The sequence below is a fragment of the Vanessa atalanta genome, chromosome 14, assembly GCF_905147765.1.
Source record: "Vanessa atalanta chromosome 14, ilVanAtal1.2, whole genome shotgun sequence".
NCBI classification, from domain to species: domain Eukaryota; kingdom Metazoa; phylum Arthropoda; class Insecta; order Lepidoptera; family Nymphalidae; genus Vanessa; species Vanessa atalanta.
Window position 1 is genome coordinate 1,917,570 of NC_061884.1, and position 23,020 is coordinate 1,940,589.

Here is a 23,020-nt window from a genome sequence, read left to right on the forward strand (position 1 = left end):
TACAATAATTTTAATAAATAGCAGGCTCTATGGCGCAATACCTGTGCCTTTATGAAAAAGAAAATATGTAATCTTGACAGTTTTAGACTTTTAGGTTACCATTTGTAAAAAAATCTATTGAAATGATCTGTACATTATAAAACATTAATTAGAATACATTACGCTTAAAACAAGCTTAGAAATCGATAAAATTACGGGAAATATAGTATAGAATCTTATTTTAATACAAAGGGTAATTTTTCCCCTATCTTACATAATGCTAACATGTTTAGAATTAACGAGTGTAGCGATGCCAATACTAAGTTATTATAATAATATTTCGTCATTACCATTTATTCATGTAACCAGTGAGCACTGGGGGTCTTTGCGACCTGTAAATTTCTTCGCAATTTTTCCAATATTTATTACATTTGACATAAACACATTGCGGTATTTTAGAAGTATAAAATCTATGTTTAAAGTAATCTAAATCTTCTGTTGAGAATTTTGAATTGGTTAAGTAATCAGGAGCGTTAGTCGTACAATCGACGGCGAATTCAGAGTTTTTATGCACGTGGATGAGGCCGTGGCGTCTATCGGCCCAGTCCGGTCCACAGAAGGCCAGGGTCGTGGTGATTGGCCCCAGGGTAGCTTCCGTACGCCTCCAGATCCGATCTGCGGTTGTAAGATCTACGTACAAATAATTTTTTGAATATGGATGACTGATGTGTCTTTATGGAAGTGTTTTATAAGTAATTGGAATGACTTCACTAAAATAAACTACGTTTTAATGACATGACTTGAAATAAAAACTACTTAAGTATTTTGGAGTAATATCGAATAATCGTTATAGGTAGATCTTATTTCTTATGATGATAGATGAATGGAACATGCGTGAAATGTCTAAGCAGACTCGTTGATAGTCATTTATTGAATCCTTCAAATGTTATATTTTTATTATTCAAGTTAATGTCGCTTATTACTCTTTGACATTCACGACCGTATTCTGTGATGGGTTTTGAGTTTTTACTTACAGAATAAATCTACAGAATGATAGCAGACTCTGAGCAGTGGCGTAGCTATCGTAGGGCCAGGTGGTGCAGTGCACCAGGGCCCCGGAGCTCAGGGGGCCCTCTAACCTAAGCTTTGAATAGAGATGACATATGGATTTAGCCTACTAATGATAAGTTCATCTCAATGTATCGTGTATCCTATTTTTATACCTATCTATAATTTTGAAGTGCAATATAAGTTAAAGAGGGGGTGAGGGTCCGTTTCTTTTTCTATGCACTGGGGCCCTTGTCCATCTAGCTACGCCACTGACTCTAAGCGACACTTTATATATTATATTTGCATTTCCATACACACTCATAGAATGGTATTTCAATTATAAGTGAAATATATAGTATATATTTAGTAATATATTCGTGCAGTCGATTTGTAGTTCAATACTTAAACCACAAACATTATTACTCTATCCTACTATGATGTGTCTATGATGAACGCAAATATATTTTGGCAATGTCACGCTACAAAGAGAAGATCCTCTTTTAAGGCGTGTTTGATACGTTTTTACTTTGTTTTCCAAATCAAATAACCAATACTTTATAGGGTTAATACCTAAGACCTCATATAATAGCTGGTAGCTAATCATATAAGTACATGAATATTTTTATTAATATTATAATTATATAGTTTCAATAAGCGTATGTGGATTTACAATGTTGTATCATTCTAAAGTATTTAGTTAAGTAATTAAGAGCCTTACATCTTTAAATTTAAACGGGTTGTTGAAACAGAATTGTAAGAATTATTTATCTGTACATGCAACACAACACGAGATTTATTGAATGTGAAACAATTTCCAAAAAACATCAAAATATTCCAAAAATTTTTCCCGTTCAGTGCGACCAGAAAACGCTATAAATTGCGGAACAAATAACAAATTGTGTCCATTTTGTAAATAAATTATTATTATATTATTATCTTACTCTGTATCGTTTAATTTAATTAATAAAAAAAAGTAAATACTTGTATCTACATATATATTATAATTTTTGTGTATTTACGTAGAATTCTTTTTTTTTCGTTTCAGTGAGCGTTTTGTCGTCCAGCAAAATCCATTGATGTTATAATTACTATAATGTCATAATATTAAAAAAAACAAACGAAAACTGTAGCTAATTTGGCATTTTCTTAATAAAAATGTCAGTTTAAATGCAGATGCATTCATACGGTATCAATTGATTAACAACCGTTAAAGGTTTCTGTTCATTACCAGTTCTCGTTAACGTTATTTCTAAAAATAGTTTTACGTTAAAGGCTAGAGAAATAAACTGTATCTATTAAAAAAAAAAACCATGTCAAATATTTGTCATTTAAAAAATTGAACTTTCGAATGTTCCTTTAAGTGATTATGGCTGATACATTATTTTCTAAAAGGTAGTTAATGTAAACAACAACAACCAAAATCTGTATTGATTTAATAATTTAATTTATTATTTTAATAATGAATAATTATTGAACATTATGTTTTTTGTTTGTTTGTGGGATCGCAGTTTTTTTAATCCTGGCAACTCTGCGCCCACGTTGACAGCCCGTATAGGTACGTCGTATGTATGTACCTCCACACTAACACACATTAACAGCTTCGTTGGACTCTCTTAACTGGTATTACTCTTTGGTCTGATATTGAAATATGAATACTTGTGTTATTTTTTAAAACTGTCCAACATAATATGCTCACCTGATGTTTCCAGTCGGTCTGAGTGGGCGGAGCGCGTGGAGTCTACGTATTCCACCACCACCACCGCCGCCACCTACGGCAAATTTTATTTTTATAGATTGTTTTTAAGCCTCATAAACGCGTACTTTAAATTATTCAAGTATTATAAGTTTTATTCCATTTTAATGTAAAGCTAACCAACGGTTCGAAACAAGTATTTTACATATATATTTATTGAAGTATATGTCAAACTACCCGATGAGAAATGGTCACCACACTCAAGGGTACTGTAAAATATATTAATCAGTTTTAATATGTTACGAATATTAATCTTGTAATTACACTGGGTCACTCAGTATTATATTTATCTTATTCTGTAAAAGTTGTAAACATTATACTTTTTTTTTAATTCAAAAAATATTTTCCATCGTTTATACAATAATTTTCTAAGGATTTTATTTTGTGGTCTAGTTGACAAAATAAAAATAAAACAATTGTCTTTGTTTCCATATAGTTCATGGCGTATGTTATACAATTCGAACTGCAAACAAACGGTGACAAAAACATTGGATTGAACACACCTACTTCTGTCATATCTAGTAACTTTTACAGTGCTCCCCAGGCACACAACTAATTAAACTTCGATTCCGAATGCGGCGCCATCAGTAGTTCTACCTGCACTTATTTCTTAGTTTTGCAACAATTTTCAAACTAGTTTAATAACGGGATAGGAATATCATACCTAGTTAACTTCGCATTTCGATAATATTATAATGCGTCAGCTTAGTGTAAAAATATACTTGATTAATATCAAATAAATATAAATTATTTATATATATTTTATGTACCGATTAATGTGCTTTTAACTGATTTAAGTATTGCCACTTGTTCTCAATGAAAACTAGTTAAAATACACGAGATATATTATTGTAGTTCACAATTGTGTGTGCAAACACAGGCATACTCTCTATACCTGTTTTTGTGTTCCTTAATTTCATAGTCCGATGTGACGTCAAACACCTGACTTAAACATGACCAACACGGCACAAGTAATTCAGTAATAAGCTATTGAGCAGCCCAGAGTTAAAAAGTTAGCAGTTTTATAATCCAATGTCTTGGAAAGCACTTAAAACAGTTGAGCATGTAACTGATCTCCCTCTAGTCATATAGATTCGCCGTCATATAGGGAATATAATAATATTTTACGCGCACATGCTGTCTTTGAGAACTCAATTTTAGGCCAAAATTCGACTGGGAAGAAACCTTCTTCCTTTTATTCTTAGATTGATAGTAGTTAGATATATGAACTTCATAAATATCTAGTTTCGTACAGTGCGATAAAAAACTTTTTACATAGACTCTGTATGCGAGTGACATTCGTAATTGTTGCCAACATGTCCCGCGTAAAAAAACGAACTATCTAAGTTAAATCATTAAAACTAACGCGTTTTACGAAGTTTGAGAAGCAATTATTTGGCCACAAGTGCGTTAACTATTTACAGTTTTAGAATCAACTCCAAGAAACCGCAATAACGTACGTAATCGGATAAGTTTGCTTGGTGTAGTTCTGGAAGTCTGAATCATTTCAGTTGGATTATTGTTCGTATTCCATAAGACAAGTTATTTTATTCAAAAATCAATTAGTGACTTTAGTTAGTAAAAAAAAAACCGAGTGCAACCATTTATATAATAATATACTGATAAAACTTCTCCGAAACGAACTGCGTATTCTGATGTAAGTTTTATGTATATTGGTTTAATATATTTTCAGATAGACATTATAAAACGTCTTCTATTTATTATTATAGAATAACATTGATCTATTCTTTGTCGTTATTTTTTTTTTGTTTTGATTTTAGATAAACAAAAATATTAATGGACACTTTATAAAGGTAACTTGCTTTATTTCGAAAAGCAAAATATAATAAATGATTACGAATCCATATTATATTAACTACTAGTTCTGAACTTGATCAAATACTTTTTGCTGTATTGTTTTGCATCATAATTTCACTCATCGTTCAACCTATTGAGTTGATACATAGTACAGTTGTTTATGTCACTATCATGAGGGTTTCTAACGATCATCAACGTACACAACGTACGCAGATAGTTGCGTGTCGTACCGAATAATTGTTTACAAAATCACTTAAGTGACATATCAACGCATGCCGAGCGTTGTTTAGCATTTTTTTACTGGCTTAATGTATTTTGTAATATTAATGGCGTTTGTACATAAGCTTGTGTAATATTTTTAAATAGTAAAAAAATGGCCTAAGGCCTCCTCTTCTCGTAAATGGGAGCTTATTCCACCAAGCTGCTCTAATGTGTATTTATGGATATGGACAAAATTTTATTCGACACATGCAGTTTTCCTCACGATGTTTTCCTTTAATACCAAACACATAATAGCTGTTCATATGTAATGAGTACACATACAAGGGTTCTAAGCACTACGCTATCCTAGCTCACGAAAACAGTACGAAATGTAAAATATTTTCATATGTAATAATATATAAATATATATAATGTAAGACATATGTTTATTATTTTATCAAAATTTCAGTTAAATGATACAAATGAAGAGATAACAACTATTAAAAGTAACTTAGCATTTCCGGTGGCGCGAGCCGCTTCGTCATTTATACGATGCGCAGTTCGGCGACCTTAAGCCTGTGACACATTGGTCACATTTTTATAAATTGTCAAAAAATAACTTTATTCAGTTTAAAGCATATTTAAGTAAGTCGGAGTTAACATTATCGTAAAACCATGTTTAATCATAATCTGTGTTTAAACTATAGTTCTCAAACTCTCAATTTCCAACTCTTATGAAACCAAATACTCGCACCTCATTGGTGCACGCTGCTAAAGACAAGCGAGACGGCCGGCATGTAATACAATCCGAACAAATATTTTGGATAATGAAGGTCACGCGTATATACCAACGAGTGCACAAGATACATTTCCTTAGGGAGCTCGTTTCGGACATATATCATCACGAAGTGATAATAATCGATGTTTTCTTTAAGAGAAAGGTATGATGAAGCTAACAATTCTTCCAGGAATTTGTCTTTGAAACATAAGCTCTTTGATTTACGTGTATCCCAACAATAAAAAGTTATTATGTGAGACTTTAGAACCAGTGCCAGACTTTCAGAATTTCTTTGTCATAGTAGGACGCCTCGGGATTGCTAATACGTATTTAACCTATTAAAGATATTTTCCCCGAAGAAAATACTCCAGCTTCAAAGAAATATCAAGAGTAGTAAGATTTAGCTTTGAAATAATATCTTTATGTTTGAAATATAAAATAATTCAAGTCTTGGGATTATGGGAATAGTGAGATTGCGGTTATTTCAATAAAATTTATTTAAATTATTCTTGAGATAATGCTAATAGTGCCTCCTATTCTTTGTACTGTTTGTGGAACTGATTGTAAGACGAGTGCGCGTTAAAGACAATTTTTATTGGATTTATTTGTTTGCATTAATAGCCTGTAAATTTCCCACTGTTACAGAAGGTTTGGAGCATATTCTATTTATAGAAAACTAACTGTGGCATAATATTATAATACACACTTAAAGATTTAATTTCTTAAAGGCCGCATTTTTTTCATACGCAATGTATTTGTTTTTACCAGAGACATTTTAAAAAGAATAATAGGTTTCGTGTTCGAATCTTTTTTCATTTTCTGTAACGGAGGAGGTTCACAATGAGTGTATACGTAAGTCTTTACGCTTTAGGTATACTACCAAAAATAAAATAAAAATCTAAAATGCTCATAAAAACATAATATAAACTATATATGTACAAACAATGGAATTGTCGCAGTGTGTTCCCAGCTTATATTTATAATTCATCTCGACCGCACATAGCACGCCACATGTGTACCGATTAGACTTGTTTGAGGTCAACAAGTTATAAATGGGAAGTGGGAAAAACTGCGCATCCTTTATCTATATACAATACCGTATTGTTTATTTCGTACTCCTTGTGAAAATGTTAAGGTTATGACACATACACATGTAACAAGGCTTTAGGACATGAGCCGAGACAGCGAAGAGGTTGGAACACGTGAATCTTGACCGAAAATTGTGGGTTAAAATCCGAGTAATTAACACGATTTACATAAGCTTAATTTTATTTATAATTTGAGGAATAAGGATTTATTAATTTGAGAAAATTTACAACGTGTATTTAGACCTTTACTTTAAAAGGAAAACTCGACGCAGCCCAGTCGTGAGACATTTACAGGCTGATGAAAATTTCGGTTTATTCATGAATATTTGGTAATAAAAGTGATTTGAATTGAAAATTAGCTTAAGTTCATGTTTGTTTTATTTTTACACGTTTAAGAATCTATTTTAAAGGAATAAAAATACATACTATTATAATTAATGCAAAGATATTGTTAAATAATTTAATTGGAAACACATCTGTATTAAATAACAATTAGTGGACAAAAAGAAAATCTTTGTAGTAGGACTCTCGCCCACTAATCACTCACTGTACCTCCAAATAGTAGTACTTAGGATCGTTGTGTTCCGTTTTGAAGGGCGGGTAGGCCAGTGTAGCCCTGGCCACAAGGCACAAAACAATTTTAGTTTCCAGAAGTTGTTGCCGTGTTGACGATGTAAATTGGTTAAAATATCTTACAATTCCATTGTCTATGGTTGGGGATGCCCATTGCGACCATCACGTTGCCCATTTACAAGTCAACGAAGTAACAAAGGTCTACATATTTAACTCAATATAGAGTTATTTTTTTTAATTTATTTATAAAATGAATAGGAAAATAGAGTGGTCTCTTGTTAATATTTTTATAAGTTGATAACAATTTTGTGTAATTTTAGTTTCCAGAAGTTGTTGCCGTGTTGACGATGTAAATTGGTTAAAATATCTTACAATTCCATTGTCTATGGTTGGGGATGCCCATTGCGACCATCACGTTGCCCATTTACAAGTCAACGAAGTAACAAAGGTCTACATATTTAACTCAATATAGAGTTATTTTTTTTAATTTATTTATAAAATGAATAGGAAAATAGAGTGGTCTCTTGTTAATATTTTTATAAGTTGATAACAATTTTGTGTATCATTATACATTTTTCCAGAGGAATAATTGCTTATCTTCTCACAACCATATAAATAATTCTTTTGTATGTGTGTATGTTCATTAGCTGATAGGACTGTATCGGTTTTGATGTTTTTCTAAAGTATGACTGTATCATTAGATGATCTTAATTTGTGGTGGTGTTTGTGGTGCCCGATCGCAGACCGGCCCGGTACGCAGCAGCATTATTATTTTTAAACAAAAAAATCCTATATTTTGTATTGTAACAAATACTAGCATTATCACTTACGTAATTAAATAACGCGCAAAATCTCTTTGTTTAACCAAAAACACCACGTATACTATCGCCTAACGACATAATAATTGCCATTACATAGTCATAGTTTCACCAATGGTTACTGTTCAAGGACGCAATGATTAACGGCAACCTTAGCGTGAACCCATCATAAAGCATTATTTTAAAATCATTTTTAATGTGACGCAAAATGCTGCTTGTAAACATTTTAGCTGTTGGTATTCTCTCATAAATACAGCCTAATATTACTCATTAATAATAATATATACATTTGTAAATTGTAAATCCAAAGATTGCATGAACAATTCTGGGTAAGTACGACTCAATTTTCATGTGCTTAATTTGCGTTTATAATTGATTTCGTGCGTGGCGGTGAAGGAAAACTTATGTTTGTGTCGCATTGAATCTGCAAATGTGCATCCATCAATCAGGAGCAGAGCAGCGTTATAGAATTAACTTCAAATGTTTTCCTTAATGAAAAACGAGTCTTAGCCTAGCTGTGTCTGTAAGCAATTATTAGTGGACAGTTATATTAACTTTGATAATCTAAAATTAAATATCAAAAGCTTACCAGATGAAGTAGCGTGTACCACAGTAGGTGGTTCCTGGAACAGGTTGGATCTTTGCTGCGGGGAGAGTGAGGCCAGCGTCTCCAGGTTGTCCCGCAGCGAGTCAAAGAATGAACCCACATCGTTGAGCACTCCTGAAAAATTGTATCTTGTACAAATTCTATAGTCAAACTAACAAGCTTGATATTTGGATCACAAGTATCTTTATCGATCAAAGTTATCTATTATGGTTGTAGATTTTTTTGTAAATATTAAGTAAAGTATTTTTTAGGATGTACTTTATTGTAAAGCGGCTCAATATTCCTTTGTTTTAAATTTCAGGGTTAGAGATGCAATTCATACTATAATATTCATAAATTGATATAAATATATTCTTAGTAAAATATTCAAATAAAAACGAACAATCGCCACAAGTGCCCTATTAGCGCGAAATCATTTCTAAAAGACGTAGCACCTCGTCTTATTGTCCTCACCGGTGACAGGAGGGCTGGGTCAATTTCCGCGCAGAGAATCGGAATTGGGAATCAACTATGAAAAGCTACTAGTAGCTTTGTTCATCTTAGATTACTAAATAGAGTCAGATGGGGCGCGCGGAACATTATAGGGAATCAACAAACGCGAATACTGAATCAAAAGCGAGTGCAAATTCGCGATAGTGCTTGTTAGTATGTCAATAATAATGAATAATCAAAACTACAGCTCTCTTGACTTATTAAAATAAAGTTACGTCAATTCGTACTCGTTTTATATATTACCACCAAGCAGCAATACTCAGTATTGTTGTGTTCGGGTTTGAGGGGTGAGTGAGCCAGTGTAACTACAGGTACAAGCGACATCTCAGTCTCCAAGGTTGGTGGCGCATTTTTAGTTCATTATTCAAATTTTATAATGGCGCCAATGTTTTGCTCAGAGGTGACGACTTACCATCAGATGGCCATTTGCTCACCGCCAATTAATGCCATAAAAAAAGTTTTTTTTTTAAATATAAATATATATGTCTATAATTTTTAACCTTATATAATATATTAAGGTAAAGATATACGAAAGGAAAACTAATATATTAAGGAGATTATTATGTCTATGTATAGTCGTCTCCTATGGGAATACCAACGTGCACTGTGTGTCGTGACATAAGGTTATTGTTTACGTAGAGAAATTAAATTACAATTCAACGGAAAAACGTCGCACTATTTGCGATGTTTCTTTAGGTAGAGTTTAGTTCCCACTCATCACACATAGTCTGGCACCAAAACGTAACATTTAGTGTCACAATCCATTGTATAAGAGACATTACATCTTATTTATCAAAATTGGTAGACTATGGGTAATGTTTCTTAATACACAATTGTCTATGGTCTTTGGTGACCAATTGACATAAGTTGGCTCATTCGCCTGTCCATCTTTGTTATTATAAATAAAAATAATCGTAATGCTAACTGCCTAGAAATGTTGACTCGACTCAGGCTCCTGTCATTTTGAAAAAGTTTGGAGCATATCCTACCAAGCTACTAAAATAGGAATTGGAATACAAATGTGGCAAATACTAATATCAGACCTTGTCTGGCTTTGAGCCCGCAACATTTGGTTAAGATGCATATCTTCTAACGGCTGGCCAATTCCTTTTGGTCTTAAATTTTTCTGAACCTAAGGTAGGTATTTAGTTACAATATGTTTTTTAAACTATAAACAAATAAATATATTTACAATCGGTTCGATATATTTGTCCCTATTAATTAACAAACATAAACTAATAGGTTAAATTAATTAGTATCAGATACAGTTGTTTGTAAACTTTAAGAAATTAATGTAAGCGAATGATATCAATAAAATTATACTTCTAGACTCGATAGCGGAGCAATTTACAAACAAAACTATAAATTAAGACATAATAAAGCCCAAGGACGATTTGTTTTTGTTCGGCGATAGAATTAAGAGATCAACTTGAGTCATTACTTGAGATTGTTATTTGTTTGTTTTAAACAAGTAACTATATAGCCTAAGCTTTATATATCTAAGATCGTTTTCGTATTAGGTTGCATTTGTTGTTTTTTTTATTAATATAAATTATGGATTAATAATTTTGAAATTAGGATCAATTACAAAACGACCGCTTAGGTTTTCAGATTCCTAGATTCAGGTACCGGAAGGATATGAGGTTTGCAGAGTTGTGTTAACTTTGGCAATGGGTAATTTAGAAGGGAAGGGGGTAGGATCACAATAGTCTTCGGAGATTTTTTTAAGAGTACAATAATAATCGTCCATATTATATTTAATCTATGAAATAGTTTTTTTTATGGCATTGTTTGGCGGACGAGTATATGGGCCACCTGATAGTAAGTGGTCACCACTACCCATAGACAAAGGCGCTGTAATAAATATTAACCATTCCTTACATCACCTATGCGCCACCAACATTGGGAACTAATTGTTACGTCCCTTGTGCCTGTGATTACACTGGCTCACTTACCCTTCTAACCGGAATACAACAATATAGAGTACTGTTATTTGGCGGTAGAATATCTGATGAGTGGGTGGTACCTACCCAGACAGGCTTGCACAAAGCCCTACCAGCAAGTAAAAGTAGTAGTAGATTTAGTTGGTACTATATATTTAATCTATCATATTAATTAAAACGATGATTGCCACCTTAGGCGTATTCTCTAGGGAGACTAGGCAAATAGTACATATTGTGCACGAGTAGTGCAAATATAAGTGCACTGTGTATTAACGCAACTGGAAGAAGTTAAGGCGCCGGAGATGAGGCAGTAAAAACACTGTCAATTTTCAAATTTGCGACTTCTACTAAATTTATCGATGGAAAATCCCACGATCGGGTTACCCGGGATTTGAACCCAAGATCTAGAGCTGGAACTAGATCAACGAGGTAAAGAATATATATAAATATAAAGAAATCGTATTAATTAATTTTATTTTTATTAATAATAAGTTATAGGTAATAATATCATAGAGATTAGTAAAATAAAATAAATAAATTTTTAACCGTAACAGTTTAATATGTAATGTGGCCGTAATCGACGTTGCTTACCGACGCCGACATACGGCGTGACTGCCTTACCGAGGGCGGGCGTCGGCTGCCGTCTCCGGCGACCGGCGTTTAGCGCTGTTGCCACTGCCGATCGCTTTTCAGACCCGACCCTGAGGAGAGAATCGCAATTTTATAATACGGAAACAGTCCGCAAAATTAAGAAAGATTAAGATAAACAATCAAGGAAATATAATATCAACAAAAAAAAATATACTTAAAATTCATGTGAATAAATAATTTCATTCCGTATTTTTTTACTTTTGCTGATATTCTTCCTCGCTCACAAACGAAAAATAAATGAGTTCTGAGGTAACAAACATAAAAAATACGAATAACAGTGTTGTAGTGTCTATATACATCGTGCATGACGCATATAGTGGTGTAACGAGCTTTTAATAAGATATGTTGCGTGATGACGTATACAAGACACAATTTAACGAGTACGTTGTCAAAATACTTCGCAGAAGCCTGCTTTACTATATTTTTTGATAAGATTAATATATAAATAACATTCTAACGAAAACGATAATAATATGCCTTCTTCCTAACAAGGGATACAAGCCTCAGGCACCCGAATTATTGGAGGGCGGAAATGTACGATATTTTTAATAAAACTACAATATGTCTGTAACAGATATTTCATGGCACTATTTGGTTCCAAAAGCTTATCGGTTATTAAATCAAATTAAATAAAATTCCACTTAATTATTGATTTAAACACTACCACCGTTATGAAAAGAAAATACCCTGACTTGAGAAGAACGGGCGAAAGAAACTCAGCGGGATTTTTTGTCAATTTGTGATTGAATTTAAGATCAAGAAGATAATATGTTGTTAATCGAATAGCATTATATGTGTTTTTGAAGGTATCTAAATATTAATATATGAACGGCAAAAAATGCGGTTTGTCTAAATAAACTTCTGCAATAAAGTTTTATTGACGTTAGAATTTGAAGATAATATCTACATTTAGAAAAGAGTATTTTTCTTTATTATCTATCTACCTTTAAGAAAGGAAGGTAATCCACACTTTAATCATTCAGTAGTTGTATATATTTACCTCATAACATCATCATTGTACGTTTTTGCCTCTTCATCGTCTTGACGTTGACGGATCATCCTCGGGTAAATGTTATCGAGGTCCTGTTCAATGCGAGGTCTGTCCCAACGGTTTTGAGTACTCAGGCCTAACCATGGCTTCTCCAGTAGATTTAGGACGTCCAGGTTCTGAAGCCTGTAGTCTCTGCTCTGGGCTGCGGTGAGTGTTGCACCTGGATGATTATTTATGATATAAATATTGCATAAAGTGTATAAACCTTAATATATTGAAAAAAAACTGGATTTAGGTAAGTTAGTTTTCTTATCAAAAAATTTATGTTTTATATAACTTGACCCCTCGCCATCCTTTTGAATGGATTATAGTTATATGTTATTTGATTTTAATGAAAAAGTATTTATATATATGTCAGAGTTATTCAAGCCGATATATCATAATTACTTTGGTCAAAATCGCGTCATAGTTTGCTAATAGTCTTAATTGCATACAAAATGCCACGAGCAAATTTCAATGGTTAATTTAAAAATAGTTTTACGAACAAGTGAATTTGTAGTGTTTTGCAGTTCATTGGATTTAGCCCTTATAATTAGACCAATATCAAACATTTTCGAAACCGAAAATCGAAAGCGTTTAAAAGAAGTTGAACAGACTTTTATCAAATCGAAACAATTTTTTGTGCTGATTCAAGTAGCTTTCAAATATTTTTTTATCGAACATTGCCTTAACGTTGTGATAGGGAATACGTATTTGATTGACATTCGTTTTGGAAGGAATTACAAAATTCCAGCGTAAAATATTAAAAACGGGTTTTTTGTTGCCATTGTTGAATCAATTTTAATTGAACCGTCAGAAACAAATATTGGTCTATGCGAAATAGTTACTCATTGGTCTGCTATAATCTGAATTTAGCAGTAGATTTTAATCAGTAAAAGACAGAAATTGATCATATGAATTCATGAATTGGTAGGTACTTAAAAATTAAAAAACATTACATTACAAATCTTATATATTATAATATTAAGATTAATTACATAAAACAATAGGAAATAAAAGTATGAAATCGTTCATTAAAAGATAAAACTATCAGCATGAATAATGCTATTTACGACAGTTTTTTACCCTTAATAAAAACAATGCTTGTACTTCCAAGTGTCTGCGTTTTCTACACGTGTCGCGTCGCCCAAGATTAATGATCAGTTGTAAATTTTCAATTTGTTGAAAGAGTTTGTTTTAGAATAACTATAGTCGGTAGCCTTCCGATCACTTTTCGAAAAAGAGCTGCGGAACACGTTCAAGGGGATATTCGTACTCAGTATTGTATCGTTCATATAGATCTTGTATATCAGTTATTTGCCTAGTATGCTCTTAATTAACTTAAATACAAAAGTCAGTATAAACACGAATTTAGGAAGTCGATTTTAAGTTACTTCTAATTTTCTCGTATCGATTTGAAACTTTGCAATTATTTGTTTAAAGATATCGTCATTAGTTTGAAGCTGATGTGGTGATGAAGAAAGGACGCGGAGAGTGGATCACTTGAACTCTTCAATGGCTGCTAGTATTGAAGCTACTCTAACTATTAAATTTATTAGGTTCGACTTCGCCATGGGACTCAAATCAATTCTTCGTTTATTAACCGACTTCAAAAAGGTAATTCTTTCGGTTGGTGTATTTTTTATGTTTGTTACGTCAAACTTCCATCATTTATACACCGATCTGTATTTTGTTTCCGTTTATTCCCGTTTATTTAAACTAGCGGGTCGCACGCGAAAGTTTGCGTTTATTCAACAGATTTTTAAGAATTTCGAACCCTAGACATGATTAGACACCGAAGACATGTTTTGTTTAGATTTAATTTCACTGTAAACTGACGACGTCTGTGTGCACGTTTTACATTTGTATTTTTTTTTATACAGCCATAAAAACTCCGCTCTCTACACGGCCAGTAACTATTTGCCGCTTTTTAAAATTAATATTTGTTAAATTGTAACAATTTATTAATTGCAATTAGGAATCCTCTTTATTTTTCTGCACATCTACGGCTGGAGCTCTTCAAAATAAGACCATAACCGATCTTTTACGTGAACCTATCGCCCCATAATCACTGGACCAAAAATCGGCTTACGATATTAATATATAAGAAGATTTGATGAAATAATATGAAGAAGTTTCATAAGTTAACATTTTATTTATGAAATAATAGAGGCATTGTCGTATTTTAGACTCAATAGATTGAAACACATAGTAAGTCATGCTAACAATGAGTAACTTTCCTTGAAAAAATGAGATAATTTGCGTAGAAATTGATTTATCGATGTCATTTTTCTAGAGCTATTTGTCATAGTCAAATTACAAGGGTTAAAGGCCCTTATCCGTGAAACTGATATTTTTTTGTCCGTTCACACATCTGTACCAATTATATATTTTTTCATACAATACAGATATTGTAAAGCAACATGGACATATGATAACACTGTGAAGATATGTAATTTCTTACAATATTGACAGGATGTTTTTTCTTTCGTCCAGATTATAGGAGAATCATATGTTGGAATTTCGATTACTTTTATTCACTGATCTATATAATAAAAGTAATTACGAAAACAATATCGTAAATATTTCAGTTTTAATAAAGTTGTATTTTCTATAAGGGTAAGAAACAAGAATGAACCTTTGTGAGGATAGCACAGTTTATTGAACTGTTATATTTTACGCAAAAATGTTTCTCGGAGTAAAATTGCTTTCAGAGTCATTCAACTGTTGACGTTGAAACGTAATAATTTGTCAGAGTATCGCTTAATCTATAATAATAGACAATGTGAGCTGCTCTCTTATCGTTAGCTGATAGCTAGAATAGTTTAAATATTACAAAAGGGAGCATTAAATTACGTTTCATTAAAATACTAGATACTGCCCGCGTATTCGCTCGCATGTGGAGATGGCAGGTTTTAGGTATAGCCTATTTTATTAGAAGTAGGAAAAGAGATAAAAAAAAACAAACAATTTAATATTTAAGCTATATTGTGCACTACAAGGAGTTAATGTTTAATATATTTTTATTTATAATGGAAACTATTACACTTAACTACTTATTTCCACTTTAATTTTACTTCCGAAATTCCGATAACAGTTTCATCGACGTTCTTAACGCCATTTTTTCGCAAATCCATAGTGGTTATCGCGTCAATTTGCTGTCAAATGTTGTTTGCTTGGCTTTTTACCTCTTATGGTTGAAATATAGTATAGTTTTTTTTTTTATTATTCATAGTCATTATGCTAAAAACCTGCACGCTTATGCCAAAAATAATAAAGTAAACAGTTTCAACTCAATTCAAATGAATGATATCTCAGTCATTACAAACAATAAGCTATACAATACACGATTATGCTAAATATAAAATAATGACAATATTTCGAATTGAAAGTTTGCGACGTGTTGTGTTTTTAAAAGTATAAGAGTTCTACAAAATCATGTATATAAAAATAAATATATTTAAACATGGAATGGATTGTCATGGAAGTATAACATTATCATTTTTTTTTTCAGACCGTAAGTCAAGGAAACGAAGATACATCCCAAGATAAGTTTCATAAAGAATCATTCCAGGAACTTAACAAACGTACATACCTTTGAAACTTTTTGATTAATGGAAAAAGATCACTGATATTTAAGAGCTATAAATCTATTCATTAATAAAACTATTCATAAAAGCGTTATTATCGTTTGTTTGATGAAAGTGTTACATAATATCAAATTTGTTTTTATCTGTTGCAATTTGCGGGCTATAACCAATTCAGTACTTTTTAACAATCAATATAATTATCTCCCGGTATAATTTATGAGAAGACGGCTTTTATAATGCCTTATTGAAATGAATAAATTAATTCTCTAACACATAATTCAATTGGAATAGGCTAGTAATAATAATAATCGGTATAGTGACTAAACAAGATTAAGAACTCAATAGTGATATTTATGCATATAAAAAATAGACTAGAATAATATGTATATACAGCACGTTACGGACACGGTTTTAATATGTTATAAAAGTATGACTGCGCTTTGCAGTTTCACCCACTTTACAATCAGACAATTGAAGTGGCAAGCGTGAATTCATGTTCCAGCTAGAATATACATATTCGATTTTAAATTAACATGGTTATTTTTATTACTATAAGTATTTGAAACGGGATATTTACCATGTTTTTTTATTTTTATTTGGTGGAGCTCGATATTTCGACATTATCACGAGAACAAGACATTCGAAGATATACTTAGATACATATATCTAAACTTGCATTTAAATGTAAGACTGCCAACGTTTCGTGTTTTACATTTCCTAACTGTAAACTATATACAATTAAAGTTAAGCATAAAAATAAATTCATACCAATTCAATTCAACTATTTTATAATTTAATTTATGTCGTATCGCTTGTAATAACATGACTTGTTTTTTCATTATGTGATTTTGAAACATAAATAAATAAAAGTAGACATATGTCCTTCAACAATATTAGATTGGTGTAATAAAAAGAGAAAGTATAACATCAATTTGAAATATATTGATTAATAAATGGTTTGAAACCTGAAATGACATGACACATTACACATTCTTATGAAATAAAATTCAATAGCGTCACTTCCTATATTTAATTCTTTTGCAGGTGTGTATGGCGCTTTTGGTGATTTTTTTATGTGTGTGTGTGTAGTAGTGAGGGTTCTTCTTGCTTGGCCATGTTTTTACCGTGTCATGTATTTCTGACCCAATGAGTCAGGGTCCTAGGACCCAGTGGTATGTCAATGTGTGTGTGTAAATGTTTCTCTGGATGGTTTAGATTGAACCCGCGATGTGGCGCTGCGGTCCTGAGCTACGTCTTTTTACAAATTAAGTAAATGGGATATCAATTCCTATCAGAAGATTAATTAGTAAAAACTTAATTATAAGATTGTGATATGAAGTTTGAATGCGTCACTGAACTTCCCACACTATAAAGATGTACAAGAAAATTAATATTGTCTTCACGTAAGTTTACGCGATCTATTTTGTCCTAGTCCCCTACTTTTTATAGTGAATAAATATTGAGATGAAGATGATGCGGAAATCGTCACGTCAGGAAAAAGCGTTTGAGCCCCCTCCAGACGACATTTCTGTTTGTCCTTCTATTACATATGGTTTTATATAAAATTATTTAAATCAATTTTTGTTATTGTTTTAATAGCAATTTTATTTTTATATAAATTTTAATTTATTTAATTTTGTCTCTTATTTAATACACATAGTATTATAGCGAGACGAACTGGGTGTCCCACGAAATCTGACGTTTTTTAATATTGAGTTAGTGTGTCTTCTTACTCTTCGTTAATGGACACACACACATACACATCTATTATAAAAGCACAGAATAACTTTTAAAACACAGATAAACAAATATGGAACTCTTAAAAAATGTCTATTTCGCAAGACACAAACATACTACCTATTCCCTCTTATTACGTGTTCCTTCCAGTTAATTTTATGAAAATTGTTTTACTTTTAACACTTTATTGTAAAAAAAGCAATTAATGTTATTTTATAAAAAATATATTTTAATGGTCTCATGACATATTTAATTTACACCAGGAATTAAGACGAGGCTGAACTAATGGAAGGTGAGCCCTAGGAACCAAATGATGACTTATCGTATTTAGCAATATTTTTGATGTTTATAAATTACATTTAAAATCACTGATAGGACACGAAGGATAACTATGCCATGTTATTATCGATTATTTTATTAAATAAAATCGCAAATGGACTCACTTATCTGAAAAATAAATATTGTTCCAAGTTACTAGTATAAGTTCCCTTCTCGCTCCAGACTCCACTACTGCTATTATATCCATATTCGAATGATTGTGAATGACAATAAAACAAATATACGTATTTGCGATATCATTCCGACGATATTTTCCTTATGATGTGTAATATTTGATACTATTGTTCTAGAATTAATTGGAAGTAATAAAGACATTATAGATAACAACACGCTCATGTTTATGTATTTGTGTCGATTGTATTACGAATCGATCAATTGGGCATCAAACGGAGTAGCCGTTATTTGGATATGCTGAATAAAAGATTCTTAAAACTTTTGTTTTCTCTGATTGTAAGAAGCCTCTAATGACCTTATGAGAAATATATCCAAACTTGAGATCTACGGATCGTGACTCCTGCACAAAATCTTCTCTCTGGCGAATCGTGGAATTGTATGTTGATGGTGCGGATCTGATCATGTCAAGGCTTTGGTTTAATACCTCGTGATCTTTTTCCAGTAATCAGTATTTTTTGGTTACTGTCGTACACGCCCGTATACATACATATATCCGTGACAAGACCAAAAGTCAACGCCAAGTCTCAGGCAGCAGTGGATAACTTGTTTGCTTCTAGTCAAAGTATAATGACCAAATAACTTTAAACTTTAATATACACGATAAGTACTACTTTAATATATACTGTCTTTCCTAACTTAAAAGGTGAAGGTTGTTTAAATTACTAAAAAAGTCTTTGATATTTAATCCCAAAAAGTTATATTTTGTTTATCTGGGTTACGGAGTATCCTTCATTAAAATCAAGAGAGTCTGACCGAAGCCATTGTTAATCTTTAATAATGATTGTGTTACTTTGCTTAATGTAAGAAGTAATTGTAAACTACTATATAGTTCTATTCATTATATTGTCTTATTAGAATAAACAATAATCAATTTTCGACGATCGATTTAGATGATCTCTGACCACAAGGTCGTGCTGGTTGCGTAACGACACTTTCGAAAGAATTGTCTAGAAATTTATTTGTAGTATGATTAGGGAAAACTAATTACATATTTTGTATAAAGCAATTTTTGAGTTCAATAAAAAATGCTAAAAAATATAAATTATTAATTTATTTTATGTAGTTTCAAACATACCAAGCATCGCTTTAAGTCTCGAGCTGACTTTATCAAATTTTTTATTTAAAAAATTCAGAAAATAACTCAAATTCGCATTTAGAGGTTTATAGTCTTGGACTAGTCAGCAAGTTGCGCTTTACTGTTTTTCCATGCATTTTCATTCCAGTTTTCGTCACACCAAACGTAGTCATTGAATCCCGGTGGCTTATTGTAATAATACGGTCACTAATTGACTACTTAGCAGAACATCTAGTCAGTCATTCGCTCAGTTTACGCTGGGTGTAAATTAAAAAATGCCGTTTATCCCTACGTTTAACAGTAAGGTTAAAAATGAACCTGCTTACAGTCGACGTCTGACTTTCAATTAGGCGTGAACACTCGCTTATATATAAATTAAACTAATAAAACGATCCTCGGCTTCACAACTTGGAATTGGCCTATGATTTGTGTATTTGAAATTTTGCAACTCAGTATTTGTTAGGATTAGTTTTTGTATAGTAAACGAACCATAAACATTATTGAAAATTTGAGGAAATAATGTATAAATTTGAATCTTTCGATTTTTTTTTATTCGGGTACAAACAGTTATAATAGGAACTGTAGAGTAAGAAGAAGAAACTCGCAACTCACCGCAAAGTCCGAGGGTGTAATGTCAGAATATGCTATGTGACATTGACTATAAATGTTCAAAAAATTTATAGGATGCACGAATCAAAATGGCGCTTCGCTCGATCGTCAACATTTCACGAGTGACATACGAAATGATTTCTTACAAAATCACACTGCTGAATTTTTTTATCTGTGCTTATTTATATATTGATGAAAAGTTCTCATACCGTGTTAACGATTTCATTAAGGCAGCAAAGATCGTAATTTTTGCGCCTCGTTTTTTATGAAGGCAACCTTTATAAATAAACACAAGTCTGATGAAATTAAACAAGGGATTGAAGCCCAATGATATTTAGGTAATACAGAAATAGACTATCAAGAAGATTTTGTATGGTTTCTGTTAAGTAAGGAAAAGTAAGAAAAGGTAATTTGAAATGATAAATGAAGCCAGAGTCCATATATTAGGAAAAAAATACTTATTTTAAAATAAAATAAAATTAATTTCAGATTTTTATTTATAAGAGTACACAGTAAAAAATTATATTATTAACATTTAGCTGTTGATTTTATCAAATTCACCAAACTATGTACTTATTAATAAACCTTAAAATTTGAGTATTTAAGTTTCTGTTTATATTGATTGTTTTTTTATTTTTTTAATTCGTAACTGCTTTTTAATATTATTTTGTTTAGAGTGCATGCTGTGGTCTTATAATTGGCAATTCAACTTGTATTCGTCTAACTTCATCGATACATTTTATGAATGTGTATCTTTTGTCGGAGACATGTCAATTACAATGAAAAAAAAAATGACTTTTTTGTTTTATCTGTAAAAAAAACACATGCTATTGTTTAACTAAAATTAAAAAATATATTACTATTTTTCTACTATTTCAATGTATACCCCCATTTTATTCGCTCCACTGTTGTGTACATTTTTGTGATTCTAAGAGGCCGTTGTATAAACTTTCTACTGCCTAATTTTGTTGTATTATATTTTAAGTCACTAAGAACTACGACTTTTGCACCTATTTAGTTCAATATACCTAAGAAAAAAAAAACGATTTATATAATGACTAAACTTAATTAAAGATTTATATTTCAATTCAATGTATTATTTAAAATTTATTTTTATTTTATTTATAATTTTAAACGATTTTACATGGTCATTCTTACATACAAGAAAGCACTACATAGCAAACACTACATCATAATTAAACCATTAATTACTCTTGCTTATTACGAAAGTAAAATTGAAAAAAAAAACGAAGCATGAGTAAAAAATTCACTTTTAAAAATACTATTTTGAGAGTAGGTACACTTTGATAAACCTTATTAACATAGAATGTTATGAGATGTTATCAAATCTACCATTTACCACTGGCTACAATGTATTTGACATTATTTTAACCATTATGAGCCGGGCTTAAAATATATAATTTTGCATTAAAATATTAACATCTTTAACGGTATTATAGTAATTGTAAGACACGTCGATGGAGACTAAGATTATAGGATTATTGTGAAAATGGTTTTATACGGATTACTATTTGTTTTGAATATTGCTAAGATATAAATATATATTAAGTATATATTAAATGTTCAATGAGATTACATTAATTCGTAGTATTTAGTACCAAATTATGCCGAATCCTTTATTACGTTATGAATATTAATTATGACTAGTGTAGTCGGCTATCTATCTATCAAATCCCGCTTCGGCTTTTTCTGCACATATTTTTTAATCCGATATAATTAACGCGACACTTATTGTATGTTTATAGTATTGTGTACATAACTTCAGGCGCGTGTCAATGTAATTCTACAAATTTTCACCTTTATCAAATGAATGCAGCTCTAATGCATAGAATACGAACGAAATCAAGTTTTACTTGACTAAATTAATTTTATATAATCACACTGATTAATCATTAAATCTCAGCAATTAGAACACCTACAAACTTGAAATTTGGCAGGTAGGTTCCTTATTACCTCTAGACATTCGCTAAGATTAAGACTGTTTTTATGAAACTCCATCCCTAAGGGGTAAAACGAGGCATGGAATTTTCTGTTTTAAATATTTCGTGCGAGTAAAGCCGCAGATTCTGCTAATAATATATAAATAACAATCAAAACAAAAGTATTTTAATGAAGAAGAAGAAACGCATTATAAAAATAATGTTTGTCGTAGTCTATCTTGTCATTTATCTTTTATAGATAAATCGAAGAAACAATGTTATGTTTAAAAAAATTAACGGGCACTTTATATTACTTTAATATAAACTAAAGTATTAATATCAAGTTAAATAATAGGTAACTAAGTCAATGAATGCCTTTTAAAATATGCAATTCGAACGATGTATGTTTGAGCACGTATATAAATTATAGTATTCTAACTATAAAACTCTATATATTTTTATGTAAGGTATTAATATTTATCATATAGAAGCAAAAACTGTTAAAGTAGGTTATTCCACGGTAAGCAATCCTTCGTCCATATCCAGCGGGAATACTTTGAATCAGCTTATGGACTTTTTTGTCTTAATCTTTTATTTACGCAAATTTATCACGGCAATAAGCTGGACTAATGTTATACACACAGAATGAAACTATAGGTAGTGATTTCATAATTCTAATATATGTTTATAATACATTAGTGAATCAAAACATAGTTAGACAACGTAGACTAAACTTTGGGTATAATTTCTCAGACATGTTCGCGGTGATGTATTA

General features: G+C 31.4%; 1 protein-coding gene across 1 annotated transcript in view; it reads right to left on the bottom strand.

Moving 5' to 3' along the window:
- Window positions 1–431: 431 nt before the first annotated feature.
- LOC125068962 overlaps window positions 432–23,020 on the bottom strand; it is a 31,320-nt gene continuing 8,731 nt past the window's right edge. The window contains exons 3-7 of the mRNA XM_047678368.1: window positions 12,752–12,962; window positions 11,692–11,801; window positions 8,648–8,779; window positions 2,726–2,798; window positions 432–654 (exon numbers count right to left, since the gene is read on the bottom strand). Coding sequence (XP_047534324.1) covers window positions 573–654; window positions 2,726–2,798; window positions 8,648–8,779; window positions 11,692–11,801; window positions 12,752–12,962 — 608 coding nt within the window. The 3' untranslated portion in view covers window positions 432–572. The remainder of the gene's footprint in view (window positions 655–2,725; window positions 2,799–8,647; window positions 8,780–11,691; window positions 11,802–12,751; window positions 12,963–23,020) is intronic.